The sequence below is a fragment of the Saccostrea cucullata genome, unplaced genomic scaffold, assembly GCF_032062105.1.
Source record: "Saccostrea cucullata isolate Sc308-1 unplaced genomic scaffold, CSIRO_AGI_Scuc_v1 ctg281, whole genome shotgun sequence".
Classification (NCBI taxonomy): domain Eukaryota; kingdom Metazoa; phylum Mollusca; class Bivalvia; order Ostreida; family Ostreidae; genus Saccostrea; species Saccostrea cuccullata.
The window spans coordinates 941,950-961,639 of record NW_026926059.1 but is presented as its reverse complement, the minus strand read 5'-3'; the positions used below and the strand labels follow the sequence as shown (position 1 = coordinate 961,639).

The 19,690-nt window shown below is 33.3% G+C and overlaps 1 protein-coding gene across 1 annotated transcript; it reads right to left on the bottom strand.

The window, feature by feature from the left end:
* Positions 1-616: 616 nt before the first annotated feature.
* Positions 617-16,596, bottom strand: LOC134270561 (serine/threonine-protein kinase SIK1-like). Its single transcript, XM_062752806.1, has 8 exons — positions 16,307-16,596; positions 12,826-12,942; positions 9,074-9,137; positions 8,705-8,820; positions 6,491-6,661; positions 5,967-6,090; positions 5,010-5,230; positions 617-4,716 (listed from the first exon to the last, which is right to left on the bottom strand). Exons 1-8 carry the CDS (start codon positions 16,430-16,432, stop codon positions 2,707-2,709), a joined length of 2,949 nt encoding a protein of 982 aa, XP_062608790.1. The 5' UTR covers positions 16,433-16,596; the 3' UTR covers positions 617-2,706.
* Positions 16,597-19,690: the final 3,094 nt, after the last annotated feature.

Below are 19,690 nucleotides of genomic sequence, written 5' to 3'. Positions count from 1 at the left end.
AAATGAGACATACACCAAAAACTGCACCAGAAATGTTAACCTGCTCCAAAAACATTAACCTGGTCATTCCTTTGCTGAAATTGCAGCATCTGAAACTTTGGTACAATGAAACACACTAGAAGCATCTTCCATGCATGTCTAATCAATATAGGACATAGAAGTACTTAAAAAGAAAACTGCTCCAAAAAAATTAGCCTTAACCTGGGACGCTGACGCCGAGGGTATTACATATGCTCCCCCAACTTCGTTGAGGTGAGCTAAAAATGTAAAAGTGATTTTGAAAATAAAACAAAATATTTCACATTAATTGCTATTGACATTTTTTATAAACCTGTCAATTAATCATATCCGTAAACTGAAAATTAAGATACATAAAATTTAAATGCTGACTTGAGAGTGTTCCTACTTTGAACCCGATTCCAAGGAATCGGCTTTAAGAATCTGCCAATGAGACATTGTACCTGTCTTACTATTGTAGCAGAACCTATTCATCTAATAACAGACCTATAACTGAGTATTTGCACAGCATATTAAGCATAAGTAATGCAAAGGTGAAGATCTTCAATTCCATTCCAATGTTTCAAATAAACACTAAACAATGAAAGAAAACAAAGTATTAAATTATTTATAACAATTTAATGACTGATAAAGTTATCTATACATTCATACAATAACAAGTTCATGTCAAAAATAACTAACAGAGTTTTTGCCCTTTGGGCTGCACAATGTACATGTAGTCAGGTTAAAATGCATCAACCAAGCCCTAACCTGATTCCTAGCATCAAGTTATAGCAATCCGTTTGTACACAGAAAACAACTTCCAGTCAACATTTATGGACCCCATTATGTCTTGATCAAGTTTATAATTATATTTCAAAATTAGATTTGTTACAAATAATAAATATTTTTTTTTAGACACGCAAGATTTCAATTTATTACCATTTCCTAACTTTATAAAATGTAAAGCTGAGTCATTTTATGTTAACAATCTTTGTGAAGAACGGTTAGAACTCTTAAAAAATTGATTAGCAGAATGTCTAGCTGTTTTAAATGAACTGATTCTATTCCTACAAAGATGAGTTTTTCTGTGTGTTGTTATAACTGACGAGCAATACTGATATAACCTGTCTGAGAATTCAATGATAATCTACTGTTGTGGGTGTAATCATATTACATGTAAAACATCTAACCAAATTAACTCAATAAAATCATTCACTTCTCCGTCATATGCCCATTTTATATTGATATGATTTCATTAAGCCCCCACTTGCCTTTAATACACATAAATCCTGAAGTAATCTGACATTTGCTACATTCACACAAGACTTCTAACAAATACATGTCCCTTGTAATTGTGTCAGAGGAAACTTGGACTGACTGAGTCCTGCCCAGTGTACAATGAATGATATTTGTACAATCTACATAGCACCACAACACTTAATAACATTTCACTCACATACAACCATACATAATACACTTATTCAGTCACTCCATTCAGCACTGTTAGTGTTAACAAAAATATTTTAAAGATTTTCTGTGCTTTGGCAAGTTTATCTTTGATCATACCAGTACTGAATACAAATCCATTTTACACTTTATTTCAAGTCCTAAACTTTCATCAATGGACCCCCCCCCCCAAAAAAAATCTTTTTCCTGGAGAACTTTAAGTTATTTGAGTTACTTAGAATTTTTTTTTTTAATGTAAAAGAAAAACTATGCTATATTATAAAGGGGGCAAAAGTAGAGTTTGGTCCAAAAGTTTTTCAATAGAAATATATTTCCTAGAAGTAAATCTATAAAGGGAGGATAAAATATGTATTGACCTTGAAAGATATGATGACCTTGACTTATCTCTTCAAATTCATTAATAATTTTGGGGAAAAAAAGAAAAATAATCCACAAATCAATATGCTGTCAAGCTTTAAATCCCATGGACATCTTTTACAAGTTACTGATTGAATATTTTGAGTAAAAGATCTTGAACAAATAGGGTACAGAGAAAAACTCTAAAAGTTATAATAAAAACTCTCAAGAGCTCTAAACATACAAGTCACAAAATCTCTTGGTTTATAAACAAATGGTTTCTCCAATACTCTTGGAAAATGACAAAAATTGATTATGATGCATAGAGAAAACTCCTTAAATAATGTACAACAGATGATCATGGTCACTTTTTAGTGAAAGACATTACTATAAAACACATGTATACATGCACAAACTCAAAAATCCCCTTTGCCTGAAAGACATCAATTCTCAGTTGATAAGCACTTAGTTACATGTGTGCATGAGAACAAAACAGATTATTGTTAATGGTAACGACTTCAAACAACAGTCACTTTTCAGAACCCACACACAAACTTGCTGAGAATCAAAAAAAAACAATCAACATTTCTAATGTCAACATTAGACTTGTATTTCTCTTTTCAAACTTCCCATCAAAATTTCTGACAGAATTACTTCCAGAAAGAATTTCATAACAAATTTCATAATTTCTGAGATTTTTACCCTTTAACATGTTTAAAGCAACAACTGACTGTTCAGTTCTGAATTCATAAAAAGAATATTCACTCAAACATTTGATCTGAAACATTATTCAAAAAATTCAATCTTACTCTGAATTCAGAAATATTAATAAAAACAAAACAAAAAGAAGAAAAAAAAACAGATCTACACACTGAATCACGAGGGTAAAACAAACAAACTCGGTCACGAGAAGTCCATTTGCTCCTCGTTCACTGTCTGACACGTCTCGGGTTGAACCGCCTGGTTGTTGACAAAGTTTTCCTGATACTCCCCGTTCTGTATCTCCGTTGTCGGGGGATTGTTTTCCTGGTAACACTCCGTCTGATATTCTGACGGAGCCGTCAACTCACACAGTTCATTCTCCTGGTCGGATTCGTCCATCCCGGGCATGCTTGGCAGTGTCTTCTGCTGTTGTTGTTGCTGATATGCGATCTGCTGCTGTAGAATTAACAGGTCCATCCCACGGGGGATAAATGCATTTTTTCTTCCAGGTGTTGTTTGGACGACAGGTGTGTCCGACTGCAAGGAAACTTGGGGAAATGAGACTGGTGTTCCACCAAAATTGATCAGTTGCTGGTTCCCTTGCAGCTGGCCAATGCTGAAAGGTAAATTTTTGTTTCCTTCCTCTAGATAAGGGGGCATCACTGGCTGTTGTTGGGCTAACTTATATGAAACTTTTCGTATGACTGGTGGTCGACCCATGGAATTGAGATCCTCACACTGCCCACTAATTCGTTGGTTTCCGATGTTGGCACCCAAAGCAAATTGATTTCCATACATAGGCTGACTTGCCTGCTCAGGAAGCATTTGAATATTTGGACTAGGATAAGGTTGAAATGTATTTTGATCAATCTGAAGTTTTTGAAATTGTTGGTTTAGAGGGCAATGATGTTTTTGTTGCCAGCTTTGCCGTTTTTGCTGAAGATTTCTTTGAAGAAGAGCCTGTTGAAGTGGTTTATTCATGTATTCAAATGAATTTGGATCATTGGCGACTTCCTCGTGACTAGATACGCGATCCATGGCCCGCTCGACCTGCATGCTTTGCTTCAAAGCTAACAGTTTATGTGGTTGAATATCGAAGTTTTCTGATGGTAAACTCATCCGTTTCAGAAACGGTCGAGGTCTAGGTTTTTGATTCTGCTCTTCTGTTGGCCACTGATGCCCACTTGATTCCATGTATGCTGTATGCTGCTGTTGAAAAACTTGAATTTGTTCTGGAGTCATATTGGGTGAGAACATTTGTTGTAATGTGTCATGTTCTTTGCGTAATTCTGTCATTCCAGGGGCGCGCATGTTTTCTTTTAATCTCTGACGGAAAGCAATGATCCCATGGGTGACCAGCCCATCTGATGCTCTGCGTCCCTCCCTGAAATTCACCGGTGATCTTGTTTGACTGCGATCTCTCACAGGGTCTTCTTCATTTTCTGACTCTGGGTTTGTTTGTCCCATGGAATAATTAGCACCTGCTGATGATGTAAATGTATTGGATATGGATGAAAAAGATGGACTTTCTACACCAGAAAAGTTCATCTGTGATGAAGTTAAAACAGTAGAAGAAAAGTCAGGTTCCAAACTGGAGTCAAAACTAGTAAACGGAGAGGCAGTGTTTATAGATGAAGAACTATTATTTGTATTCCTATTCAACTGAGAAAAGTCACCAAAAGCACAACTGGGAATTAATCCAATACCATACCCATCCCTGACGAATTGAACATTATTTTTACCGTTACTTCCACTTTCACTTTCGGAGTCTGTCATGTCTGCTTCCACCCCCTCGTCGATGGAGGTGGTGATCATGTGAAGATTGTTAGTGGGGATGGGGGGTTTGACAGGGCTGGGCATTATGTCAGGGAGACACCCTGTAACACCACAGGGCGTCTGAACGTCACTGTCGTTAAATAACTGGTATAAATTACTAGTGTTAGCACTGGTACTTGTTACACAGTCCGTGGTATGGCTGAACATTGAATTGCCTTGTTTTACGTTGACTAATGCTGTGCGTTGCTGCCCCTGAGCTGGGGTTGCTTGACTAGAGTTCATGTGCATCATGGCCTGATCGGCTATAGTGCTAGGGCGTCTTTTACGTATATCGATTCGTGTCTCGGGAGGAAAACTGCTGCGATGTTGCCGTAATCGTTCCACTAAAAGGTAGTATATGGCTGTGTAGTGATCATAGGCATCCTTCTGTAGGGCCTGAAAAATGGAAAATATATAACTTTACCTTATTCTTTATTGACATACTTGAAAATAAATTTAGAAAAAATAACGACTGCTGAATAAAGTTCAGTAATTTCTTTGCAAGGTAAGCTCTGATCTGTATGACAGCAAAAGAAAAGTAAGAGACAGTTGATTCTATCATGGCTAATCCTTACATCTTTTGTGGATTAGCACAAGACAGAATCCAAATTCAAAATATTTGTGATTGCACTGACCAATGTCAACAATGTTTACTAATAAAATTGACGTGAAATTACTGAGCTGTCTACCTCTATAGTTTTATTCCTATCTATCTTCATTCCCTGCATGAGCCGGAGTATCTGTTCATTATATTCTCCCATCTTAGCATTCTGACCAATGACGGGGCTGGGAGGGGCCTGTTTTGGGGCTCCCCCGTCCTCCTGCATCCAGGGGTGTTTTTTGATCATGTTGATGGTGTACCTTTTGGATGGGTCTAGTACTAACATCTTCCTTATCAATTTCTCACATGCTGTGAAAATTAATATAAACATATCATTGATTCTATTTTTATCTCTTGAATATCAAGATAATTATTTTAAACTATTAATATATCACATAGACATATTCTATTAATTTAATAGCCTTCTTTTATGTACATGCACTTAAGATGAATCTAAGATTTAATCATTATTTTACTTTCTGTGAAGTTTTAGGAGACTGTAAACAGACCCCAAAATAGAAAATTTACACAATAAATCTCTGTGTTATGCCATTCTTGACTGCATGAACTTTAATAATCTTTGTGTTAACATTTTGTTACAGCTTAATGTACAATTTAAATTTAGTTGCTGAAGTATGACATAATATTGATCAAGAAGCAACTGTATTAACTCTAGGAGGTATTAAATTGAGCCCCAAGTAAGTCCAGGTAGAAATGTAACTGCAGCAGATCAGTAATTACAGGTATCTATCTGCTTACTTAACGACACACGTCAACCGATAGTAAGCTTCCACTGATATTTCATCAGCTTAAATTGTCCCCAGTTTTTATCAGATAAAGCTTTGTCATTAAAACTACTTAGACTGCTTTTCAAAGACATTATGGAAATAAAAGTTGTTTTAATTCAAACAAAGTGCAGGTGCTGATACCACGGAATAATTCAGAAAAATCATTATGAACAACCAAAAAAACAGGATTTAATTGATCCCCCTCTTTCTCTGCTGTATGTTTACTGTCAGGAGATTGAGGGATTATGAGTGGCTACCTTCTGTCATGAAGAAAGGGATTCGGAATCGGCCCTGTAGGACTCGGTCTCTCAACATCTGTAGATTGGAGCCGTCAAAGGGCAGAGCACCACACACCAGGACGTACAGCACCACTCCTAAACTCTGAAACAGGCAACCTTAATGTTTATCATCTACCACCAAGACACATTAATGTTATACACCCCTAAACTCTGATACAGGCAACTTTAATGTTTATCATCTACCTCAAAGACACATTACGTTATACACCCCTAAACTCTGAAACAGGCAACCTTAATGTTTATCATCTACCACAAAGACACATTTACATAATACACACATATTATGTTATATTAATTACATCATTCATCAAATTTTGCAAATGTTTTTGAAACATAATACATACTTCACATCTAAATGTCTTGCAAAAAGTAAATTTATGCAGGAATTTTATCATCATATTTGAGAATTTGCATTCAAAATGGCTTTTATTCCTAACTTGATACATGTACATCACAATAACAAAATCGGAGTTAACCATTACCCAGATGTCAATCTGCGGACCGAGGTATTTCTTGCCCTCGAACACTTCTGGCGCTGCATAGGGTGGACTGCCACAGAATGTTGCTAGGTGTTCATTTGTTTTAAAGAAATTTCCAAACCCAAAGTCAGCAATCTTAATATTCATGTTGGCGTCCATGAGAAGATTCTCCGCCTAAATGGAATACAAAATTTAATAAAGTTTAATTAATTTTTTAATAAAACTTATTTAATTAGGTTAATATATAAAACAAGGTTATCTATAATATATATCATCATGGTTTTTATTTTTGGTCTAAGGAAAAACTCTGTTTCTGCCAACAAACATTATCCCTAACAGATTTCATTACATTTAAAATCAACAGTGTACATATGTTAAGTGTAAATTCAATTATGAATGCCTTTGTGATAAATATATCAACTCAGCGCAAGTAAAACTGCTTCCAATGCCTCAAAATGCTTCTTACAGAAATCCTAATGGATTCTGTACACTCAAATGACCCTTGTTACAGCACAGGGTAATAGGAGAGAAATCTCGTCTTTAATATTAACACGTGTTTCAGTGCAATCAGATATGACTTCAAAATATTATTCATAGAAATTGTAATCAACCTTATAAATCAAAACCTATGAATCAGTTCTCTGTTAAAAACTAACAGTAGTTGATTTTCAGCATCTAATAATAAAACATCGATAAAATAACTTTTTTAAACTAATTTTATTCAACGCTAACTGCGTTTCTTTTCTGGAGAGATTAATTTATTTTATCTTTTTATTCTTTACACTTTCCCTTTTCTGGAAACAATGGGAAACAGGAAAGATATGACAGCCAGGAGATTAAATTTGCCCATTGTAATTTTTATTCCTCAGCTCATGATAGCCTGCATCAATAGTTTGTTTTAGTACTGCCACTTTTGGCCACTTCTAGCAGTTCAAAGACAATGAGGCATTTCCAATTGAGGAGATCAAACAAGCGATAATTAATTACCTATTTGGACAGTATATATATTGCCTGATTATGAAATGAGTCTGATATAGAGTTTTGTGGCTTTTGAAATCAAATTATGTGAGGAAGTCTCCTGTATTGCATATAAATCAGGGACAAGTTCCTATGACGTCACAGCGTTAATACTTAGAACGCATTAAACTAAGTCTGCTGGAGGTCGGGAATTTGACCCATTTCTAGAACGCTGAGCAGAACAAACTGCGTGCTTAACATTTACTGATCTTAAGGACATATTGGAAGTCATATGATAAAAAGAAAACCCCCTGCTTGCACTGGGAAATCAGAATTAGTATACATTTAAAGGTCTGAAAAATCAATGGTTACTCCAATATCAGGAAGCACTTCTATGTACACAGTCCTGAACTCAACTTTTAAAAATCCATTCTTTACATAGCTGAAGTTGTGAATTTGACAGGTTAGAGGCATGCCAGATAAAGAAGAACTATTGTAGGTGCGAGAACAATGACCCCCTGTCTTATCACGATTTTAATCACACCAAAGCTTGTTCTACTGCATTCCATAATCACCCTTTCCCGGCCTCCCTCCAGTGTATGTTTATGATCCTAAGAAGGTTAACTTTTACGTCAGAGAAGGGTTTGTGGCAATTAAACAAATGTGTACCTTTTATAAACAGTGCAATCAATTTTCCTCCTGTTTTTATTATTTGGTATTTGGTTCAATGCAGGATTAAATTGTTGAAGCCTGCAAAGACTTTGGAAAAAGGAAACAAATCGAAGTCTGTGCAACATTGATTTACTAAGTGGATATTACTGGACTTTTAGAGGACAGGGTGTATTAAGCAAAATACAGTGTATGGATTTAATTTAACAAAACTGTATAATTAATGTCATGTTTTACATATGCAATTTTTTGGCATTTTTTTTTCTTGAGAACCATGTCTTTTCAAATATGCAATTCATTTGCATGAACAACAATGTAGAACAAAGATCTCTCTCAACAACCTGTTGTGTAGGTGAAATAATTACATCATAAGCAAATCCAGAGAGCTTCCTCTTGCTCACTTCACAGAGAGAAAGAAACATAAAACTCACTGTACCATTACTCCACTTTTTATCAACCCCCATCCATCATACAAATGCACCAAAAAATTCCTGACAGAGTATTGCAAAACTATTTTGGATTCCCCAAGTCTTCAGAATGAATTAGAGAGGGGAGCTGATGATGTGTGTATGGGAAGTCGGGGTGTTTTACCTTCAGGTCCCTGTGAACGACATGGTGAGAGTGACAGTACTCCACAGCTAACAAGATCTGCCAAAACTTCTTCCTGGCATCAGGCTCCGTCATTCGACCGTGTGTACGAATGTAATCTGACAATAAATATATAGACGTAATACAAATAATACAATAAACAGGTTAACAACCTCCAATCTCAAACAAGCTTGTGTTAATATCAGCAAATCATACATTAATGGTTTTGTAACCACAAAATAATTGTTGTATTTTTCCTTAATTTGAAAAAAAAACTTCCTTTGTGAAAAATACAAATCTAGATTAAGTAACAAGTCCTGTTTCCTTATTGAATGAGTAGCTATTTGAAAACATAATAGAAATGACACCTACCAAATATTTCCCCGTTAGGAGCATACTCTGATACAAGGTACAACATGTTTTTGGTCTCCATCACCTACAAAATATCAAAGAATCAGATGTGTACACCAATATACAGTTAATTCTCGATAAACCGCCACCTTTTGTAAGTTAGAAATCATGGCGGTATAACGAATTTGGCGATGAATTGAATTTCCCATCTTTTAGAAAACAAGTAGAGTTACCGTTCTTAGAAATACCATTTAGCGTTTCTATTCTTAATAATACATATACATGTATATAAAAACATATTTCTGGTTGAAAATACTTCAAGTAATTTTTTTTAATGTAAAATTTCGCTAAAATAAAACGTGCAGTTATGAAATAAAAACAAGTACATGTACATGTGTATGCATGTAAATCTGCACGCCTGATATTGAAAAAAAAACATGCTGGGTCGATCGTCGTGATATATTGCCGATAGTATGTAAAATGCATTCTTGAATAAATTCACTGTTTATGGCATTATTGTGAAACGTTCACATTTTATACGGTATATAATACCGTATAATTATTTTTTCAGCAAACTTTTCATTGTTAAAAGTAGAGATCATCAAAATATTATCGTTATCGGCGTACTTTAACAACGACCGCTTTCGTGGCGAAACCGTGACTAAATATTTTTATTAAACAGAAAACAAAATTATTATAATAGTTCATGTTAAAATTATTGTTTATTTTGTTCTTATTTAATTACTTAATTGCATGTACCTTGTCTGCCTTTGCATGCTTTACAACAGGGATAGTGTCAACCAATTAGCCGCGCTTCACTGACCACATGCACCTGTGGCGGTATATCGAGATAATTGACACTTAAAAATGGACGTTTGTTGTGAAAACAGGGTGGCGGATGGCGGTATGCGAATTTGGCGTTATATATATAGCAGGAAAAACGTTCTTGGGAAATCATGGCGGTATAGCGAAAATGGCGATGAATCGAATGGCGATAATTCGAGAATTGACTGTATCTATGAATAGGGTACAAATATCAAAATATCAATGAATAGGGTACAAATATCAATGAATAAGATGTTTATACCAATTTATCTATAGGGTACAAATACCAATGTATCAATGAATAGGGTACAAATATGGCCCTACAAATATTAATGAATATATAGGATGCTTACACCAATTTATCTATGAATAGGGTACAAATACCAATATATCTTATGAATAAAGTACAGATATCAATATATATCAATGAATAGGATGCTTATACCAATTTATCTATGAATAGGGTACAAATACCAATATATATATCTATGAATAGAGTACAGATATCAATATATATATCAATGAATAGGATGCTTATACCAATTTATCTATGAATAGGGTACTACATATGTAATACCAATATATCTATGAACATGATGAATAGAGTACAAATATCAATTTATATCAATGAATAGGGTACCATTTCCCATAAAATGCTCCTGTATAGACTACCTCTTTTAGAGGGACTAAATACTAAAATTATATACTATTTGTACTTTCATTTTATATAGCAGTAAACTAAATTCCTTAATTTTCAAACTTTCAGAATTGTATATTTTCAGTCTTTATCTCTGCATGTATAACATATTGAAACAGAAATTATTAGGGAAACTCCTTGTTAAGTTTATTTTTTACTGAAAATTTTGACTCCATAGAGCACAATGCACAATTTAATATATAACAATAATCCATTGAAACATGTGAGTTCTTGCACCCTTTGAATGATGTTTTTGTTCATTATCATATTAATGACAAAATAAGAAGACATTTTTTTTAAAAATCTGTCTAGTCAATGAAAGACGTGAAAACAAGATCTCGTTCATCATTCAGACAAAAAGAAATTAGGGGTAAGTCATGTGGAACAGGTCACTGATCTGGAAAAACTCCGAGAACCAAACATGTCACGTCAATTAGTCAGGTAAAATGCCATTTGTACATGGACAGGTAAATGGTTAACACAAGGATACCAAATAAAGAGCAAAACACTTTCTTTTTAATATATATTCTAACCTTTCAAATTCATTTATTTATTTACCTAAGATACATCCTGATTTCTGTGAAAAGATCATTTTACCTGAACAAATTTCCCCCGACCTGATCATGAAGATGTAATTTGGCACTTAGAAACAGGGACTATTGATTGAAGAAATCTTGTCTGATGATAATAAATGTCCTTATGTTACAATAAAACAATCGGGACTAGCTAAGATATTCTTACAGGGCTCCATTTACATTCCACTTACTTTGGGGGCTAAATGACAATGAGGGCATCAAAACTATGGAATACAAACAAAAAAAATTCAAGATGCCCATTAAAAGAAAATTGACCCCCTCCCCTGTTTTTTAATCAATACTTAAGAAATGAGCATGTCTATATAAAGATATCATATAATCCTTTTAGTCAGGCAATTGACCTTTAGAGAAATTTTGTTCAAATACTGAATGAAATCAAATTCCCTCAATGTTTGTAGAGATCTTGTATAAAGGTCAGAAGCATCACATATGACGCACAGTGGTTCATTTAGTCACCATACACCTATAGTGTCCATACACTGTCCCAGAGATAGGTACATGTACATAATCATCTAAATGAGAAAACCTACCGCAAAACACAGCCATTAAGTTAATTATCATAACTTCATTTAAATTAATACATGCAAATTACGTCAACTGTTACTTGACATATATTTCTTCTTTATTTCATTTTCTTTTGTTTCAGGTCGAACTTTTAACTAGGGCCTGACAAAGCTTTTCATTCCTTCTAGTAATATGTTCACATGACTAAATGACAAGTAATTTTTTCAGAGTTTAAGAGTATAATAAATGTTAACAGCCTACATATTAGATAAAGTTCACAAACTTGGATGTTTAAAATGTGTCTTGAGAGTGTACTAAAATTGACTTGCAATAAATTTTATTGGTACCAGATAGATAGATCTGTTTGTATAGCCCCTTGCACACCTTTGAAGTGAGCATAAATAAACGTCATAGGCACTCTGTAAGCCTGCTGAGTAATCTATACAAAGCTGACTGTCAGTTATCTGGTATTTCCTTAATTTATAAAGCTCCTCCTACACTTTTTCGAAAAACAGCTAGTCTAAACTGTACAAAAATAATTCCCAAGAAAACGGTAGAAAAATCAATTCCATCACCATAGGAACTGCTTTAATTAGCTTTATGTATCATCTGATACTGCACAATATATTCACTGGAGTGTGATTATACTCAGTTTCCAAATATACTTGAAAGGATAAGATCCCTTTGTAAATTAATTGATAAATTGATCAAGAAAAAGGGGCAAAAGTATAGGAAATATGTCCCCTTTTCCTACTGCCTGGATACTTCTAATTCTACATGCAATATTACAATAATCCTTTTGTTAAAGTTCCTTAAATTAGATTTAACTAATAAAAGGCTGAGTTTTAATATCATTTTTTCTATTCCTCTTTAAGAAACTACAAGATTGCATGTCATTGGTTATAACACGTCCGTGATATGCAGTGAAGAATGCCAGTGACAAGGTCTTATTAAGGAATTCATTAACATCTACCTAGACTGGAACATGCATTCTGTCAACTTTAATTCCAAACAAGTCACATTTCCCTTTCTAATTAACATCCTATCTGCAACCTACATGATGGTGTTTGATTGGGTGATATCTTACTATTACAAGTAATTGCTTTTGATTGGATAATTTTTTCAGATAAGATATTTGATTGGCTATTTACCTGGTAGAGTTTTACAATGTTAGGATGGTTCAGCAGTTTCATTATATTCACTTCCCTGTAAATCTTCTTCAAGTTGTTTTCATCTAAATGGGTTTTATCTATGATTTTTATGGCAACCTGGAAGGTGAAAAAAGGGAAAATAAATATAAATTAATAAAAGTAACAGGTGGACAAAGTATGCATCTGCCTAAGTAATTCAGATAAATTACCATGATATTCTAGTGGTAAAGTAATTCAGATAAGTAGTGCATGTAGAATACCACAGTGGTAAATTAATTCAAATGGTTATATTCCAGTAATCTGATAAATAGTCAAATTCTAAAATTCTAGTGGTAAAGTAATTCAATTAGGCGATCTTTAAAATAATGTTTGCTTGCCCTCTCCCAACTCAGGGTAAAATTATTGGGGTGATAGGTATGTGGGAAAATCTTTTTTCCATAAAATTTCAACAAATTTGTTGACGAGATGAGATCGAGGAATAAATAGGAAAATTGTGACATGCTGGTTATCTCACATTATCTTTGTTTATATTTTATTGCTTTGCATACTGCACTGACCTGTGCAACTATTGTTAGTTTCTTTGGTATCTTACTTTCCAGCACGAGATGAAGTATACAGTTATTTTTTTGTTATTACAGAGTGCTGTATAGCATACATCCCGCTATACTGGTGACGACTGATTACACTGAAGAGTAAATAAGTCAGCCGCTTTATATTGGGGTCCTCAGACATAGCGAGAGTCCGATTGAATATGGCAGACACATTCCTTTTACTGTTGTTGAGACCATGTAATGTTCCACCATGAATCAAAAGGAACCATGCTGATCATTAAGCTAATGATACCATCAGTAACTAAACAAATCAAAACAAAATCTGAGGGTGGTGTCCCAATACTACTGCAGACTCAGGGTTCATATTTTGGTTGAAGCTTACCAGTTAGGGTACTAAATGCTGAACAACTCGATGTTTGCACTGACTTGAAGATTACCAGGGTACTAAATGTTTAACAGTTAATTAAATGTTCACACTGGCTTGATGTTTATTACTAGCTAAGGTATTAGATCAGTAAATGCTAAGCAAGTAATATTCAAGTTTGAACCAGGGTGTGTGAAGGAACATCTGACATTAACCCACAAGTACTACTTTAACAACTAAAGAGTAATTACTTGGGCTACTACAAGTGCAAGTGCATATCACTAGGCATGTAAGTACATGTATTACATATTCAAAGACAGTCCAGACATTTCAGTAACATAATGAATCACACAGCCTTAACATGACTACAAGGTCAAATAGGGAACAAAAATGATATTTATTAATTTAATGATGTCATCACAATATCTATATATTTGTACACGTGTTGTAAATTGTTATAAAATAAAACATCATACAAATATTATTTCCCCAGTCCAGATTAAGGAAAATATTTTCTATCTATATGCATTTTTTGGGTTCAGATCTGGTATAAATTTTATAAATTTCAAGTACTGTTAGTAAAATATGCTTCTATCCATCTTAACTCCCTGACATATAGCTATCATCAGTCACTTGTTACCTTGACCATATGACCCAATAGTGTTGACCAAACTCACATTAGAAAAGGCCAAACCACAACATTACTACGCAATTTGTTTTTCTAGCTCTTAAAACAATGGATTGGAGGGAAATGCAGGTTTAACATACAAAGCACATTATAAAAATATTTTTGATTTGTTTAAACATTAAGCATGTTAGGTTGAATTCTCTATGATGAATCTTTTTAGAGCAAGCTTTAAGCATAACAGCTTATATTTATGTTGCTTTCTCTGAAATTATCTGCGACATAATTCTGTGTAGTGTTAGACAACACAACATTAATTGTCAAATAGTGAAGTGATTATCTTCATTAGTCTAAATAAAATTACATCATAAACTGCGAGTTAACGAGATGTACACTACAACGTTTATACTCTAATATTATTAAGAATTCTCTAAATGATTAATTCCCTTTTTTACAATTATCGTTTCCATTTTTTAAAACTATGATGAATCATTCTGAAGCAGATTGTGTATTGTACAACATGCAAAGCATACTTCAATTTATCATTCTATCAGTGTGTATCTACTCATCTTTAGTTTTTGACTTAAAAAAAAACAAACTAATTTAAACAATGCAGTTCGAGATGTTTGTGGTTGGTTCTGTAGATGGTGGTCGTTCTGTTGACGTCCCACACTGGTGATCTCACACACAAGTATGTGGAGCTGTAAGTCACCAGTCTTCCCCACCAGTAACCAGGGAGGAAGAAATTACTCACAGAGGCAGCTGTTGCCCAATTCATTATCCCACGTTTTTTTGTATTTACATCATACAGCCTTGTTGATGTCCTTAAACCATGACTTAGCTTGTTATAAGTACATGCAGAGCATGTCAGCTTGTTTTCTTCCTTTGTTATGAATGTAGGTATAAACAGGTTCATGTAACATGCATCATGTTACCAGTCCATCCTGATCAGTATTGACTTGATTTACAACATTTCTACAATGTTTATTTCTAGGGACATACTCAATCTATCATAGCGGTTACAAAGAGCTAGAGTATCTAAAATAGCATTCCTGGAAAATTATTTATGTGAATGTGTTGAATTTTCACATATTAAGCTTATATGAAGAGCAGGCTAGGGAAGTTGTTTACAACATACATAAAATATGGTTAGAAAATGCCTCAACTTTTAGTTGTAATGTTTAAATCAAAACATTTGGGGGAATTAATTCAATTTGCAATGTAATAATTTTTGTTTACTGTAGATAACACCCCATAACCTGATAACCTGGTAGCACTCTTGTTAACGCTAATGAACATGATGAAATTCTTTGACTGCAATGTCTTTTTGTCTGTCGTATTCATGCATCATAAATGTTAAATAAGCATGTTAAGATACACAGATGTACAACCTGCTGCATATTATTTTTACGAGTTCTATAATTTAGCCTCAATTCAACAAGAATTGTAAGAATACAATATATAAGCATCATTGATTTTTTTTACAGCTGCAAAATTTATTAATTTGTCTTTTTTTCCCTTTTAACTCTTACTGAGTGATGATGTATATTGCAAATTGTTGTGAATCATACGGAATGGTGTTTCTCTACAATGCATTCAAACATACGCTATGTGAATCCACACAGTTTGTGTATTTATCAAAAGAATGTGCAAACAGGAAGTGTGGGGTGACGCAGGCATGCCGACTTTCCTCGTGGAATGTTACCCTACAAAACTCTAAACAATGAGCCTGTAACACCATACTTTGCACATGTAGAGCAGTGCCCGGGGCTAGACGTGCACCGGTCAGCGAAAGACAGGTGCGTGAATGGCTTGTCACCTCGCTGCCCCAATTAATTGACATGCTGCACAATATACAATGTGCACGAATAAAGATAAACAGTCATACATAAATGCTGCACATAGCATTTAAAATTAAAATAAAATAAACATTGAGCTTACCTCTGTTTTGGTAATCCTATGCCTGCCTAATTTCACTACTGCAAAGTTTCCTTTCCCAATTGTTCTTTCGATATCGTAAAATCCCACCCGAACTGGGGTCTTCGTTGGTCTATCCGCCATGACCATTGTTTATAATTAATATTTAAAATCCTTGTAACTCTTCCCGACTTCCGACAACTTTAAAACACCTTTCCAAAAGTCAAATGGTCTTTTCTTTCTTGTTTTCATGGCGGAGTTTTAGTGCGACCCGGTTTATGACGTTAATTGTGACGTCAAACCTCAAGCAAGATATTGACTAGTTATTCCTACCGAAAGTTTCGTATCCACGGTTGCTAGGGAGAGAATTTTTTATGACGTATTTTGGTTGATATGTCAATCAATTACATTACAGTTTCTTCTTGTTTACCGGTACGTAAATTCACAGTTTGTTTAATGATATGCACACTCTCGATAAAACAAAGACGAGCTTTTAGGAACAAGGAATACACAGTTATAAATAGAATACATTTAGCGTCTGTGTAAACGCACTGGTATAAATATATTTACCCTGTGCTATCTTTAAAGCTGAGCAAGCATATTTCACAATATAAATGATGTATGTAAACATGGCATTTTTAATTTTCATTAATCAGTTTTCGTAAATTTATTGCAATATCAAGATTAATACTTTGTTCTATTTGTAAATTAGTTCACAAAATGCATTCTGATCATGCTGATAATGCATGCATACACAAATCATAATAAGCAAAAATAAGCCTGATCAAAGAAAACGACTTCTTCTTCATAGCATCCATCATACTGATATTTTTCGTAACTTAAAAAAAAAAATTGCATAGTTGTTAGTATATTTATAAGCATGCATGTTTACTCGTAAAAATTTTTTTTGATTTTTTATGTGCCTTGCACTATTGAAACATTACAATTTGAAATAAAAAAAAATGATTAAGCATACATAATTTTTTCCCCGTTAATAATTTTATTTGTTTTTATTTTGAGATTTTAAGTTTATTGTGAGCGAGTAGATACACGTATAAATAAATAGAATAATTAAATAAATCAATAATATTTATGTTTCTGTCTGCGGCAGGATTCGTTACTTTCTAAAAGTTTAAGGGTGTAAATAAGGGCGTAAATTGTGTAATTAAAAGGGTTTGGATTTTTTATTTATTTTTTTTTTTTTGCATGTTCTATGGAGTCACGCTTCATATTTGATATCCATACACTTTCATAATTATTTCGACTGAAGATTTGAAATGATTTTTTTTAACATAGAAATATTTGAATAAAACTGAAATCTTCATCTTTGAATTAAAAAAAAAATGATTAATAAAAAAAAATACCGCAGTTTTTCCACAATTTAGCAATTGTCAAATAATATCAGAATTGCAATTTTTTAAAAAAAAAAAAAATCCTTTTAATCATTTTAATTCTTTATATTTACACATGCATGTATATATTTTGCATATAAAGAGTGTGGAAATCTATAGTATAAAATAAAATTTAAAAAAAAACTCCATAACACGGAAAGGGGGTCAAGAGGTTAAGGTCAAGATCTAGTAAATGAAGGGTGCATACAAATTTCTCAAAAATGAGAAACAAATTTTTCTAATGATCCTTTAAAAATGTAGCAAGGTAAAGTAAGATGTAAGGGGACTTAATTTTTAGGGAAATCAATGAAAATATATATTTCAAACTGCCAATTTCAATTTAAAAAAATCTTGGATAAATACGGGAATTTTTCAATTTCAGATGAAGGAAACGAATTAGTATTGTCTACAGACTCTCAGAAAACGGTTTTTCATGTCTTCTTGACTTCTTCTTTAAATTGATATTAACATGAACATAAGTAGCCGGGTTACTTTTGATATAATTTGGAATTGAATGCCATGAAAATGCTTCATTTTCTATATAATTATGGTACTCGTAAAGTGTGGAAAAAATTGAGTTTAAATCAATTATGACGTCATAATGGAGCTAGCACTTTTAAAAGGTCAAGATCTAAATGACTTTTGGTGCTAGATGCTTTATGACGTCATAACCAATTTCAACTTTCTTTTTCCCGTACTTTGCGGCTCTTTGATAGAATAATGTAGAAAATAAAGTATTTTCGTGGAATTCAATTTGAAATCATATGAAAAGTAACCCCAATACCTATATTAAATTTGATATTATTTTAAAGAAGAGGCCAAGATCATACAGATTTACGTTTTCTGAGAGATTGTATAGGCATTCTGGATAAATGTTCTTTGTCTGATATGAAAAACAACTCTCCCATATTCATGACTGGTTTCCTTAATTTTGCAAGGAAAATGACAGTTTAAAATATGATTTTTCATCTGGTTTAATTATAAATTATGCCCCGAAACACCTTATACGACCAAGTTAAAGTTATAAAGCATCATCAAAGGAATTGTATCTTAAATTTGATAAATCTGTAGGCACCTTTCATTTACTAGATCTTGATTCATTGCTTAAAATAATAACGAAAATTAAATTGGTATATTATTTGTCATAACAACATGTTTTCCCCCCACATTTTTTTCTAATTAACGTTTCTTGTCGTGAAGTTTGGAGAAAATAAAATTTATGCTTAAAAGTGTGCATATAGTTACGTTATTATATGGTAGAGTATGCTGACAAAAACGCGCCTCAGCACATGATGAAATTTTGCCAGCATGGCTGTTTGAATTATCAAAACAAAGCACTACTTCTCAGAACAGAAGCTCAGACCAGTACATGTAAATATGTTTGGTATAATTTATGTTTAAGGAAAGGACATATTAGCTTTTTAGAACTTTTGCCCGATCCCATTTGTGAAGTTTATAGACAATAAGATAAGTTCAAATAAAAACAGATGATTTCTCAATAAAGATGGATTTTGTAAATTTACTAATCTTGTTAATTTTAAAATTATTTTCTTTAAACATTGTGGTTGTACACATAAATACTCTGAGATTGATATTTTAAAATATTTGAGATTTTAAATGACAGTATGTGTGTAGTTTTGGAGATCATGCCATCCAACAATCTGTTGGAATTCCGATGGGTACCAAATATGCCCTACTATTAGCAGGCCTTTTTTGTATTCATATGAATCAGAATTTATATTAAAATATCTAAACATGAGAAAAAGAAAATACTTGTTGAGGCTTTCAACTCATCATTTAGATATACCGACGTATTATCAGTTAACTATAGATACTTTCATTCATTAGGTAGACTTGATAGTTTGACACATCTATTGACATATTTGGATATTTTACTAGAAAATAATAATATATTAATAATACGTTAATAATAATATACCAACAAAACTTGATGATAAGCAATATAACTTTAACTTTTCTATCGTTAACTTCCCTAATTTATATTGCAATTACTCCT

Bases quoted from the DNA above. Each gene is read 5' to 3' on its own strand.
- LOC134270561 (XM_062752806.1), bottom strand. From the start codon at position 16,432: ATGGTCATGGCGGATAGACCAACGAAGACCCCAGTTCGGGTGGGATTT. The intron at 6,662-8,704 runs GTAAAACACCCC...TATTCCATTTAG, and splicing joins TCGTTCACAGGGACCTGAAG to GCGGAGAATCTTCTCATGGA. The intron at 4,717-5,009 runs GTAGACAGCTCA...TCCATTTTTCAG, and splicing joins ATAGGAATAAAACTATAGAG to GCCCTACAGAAGGATGCCTA.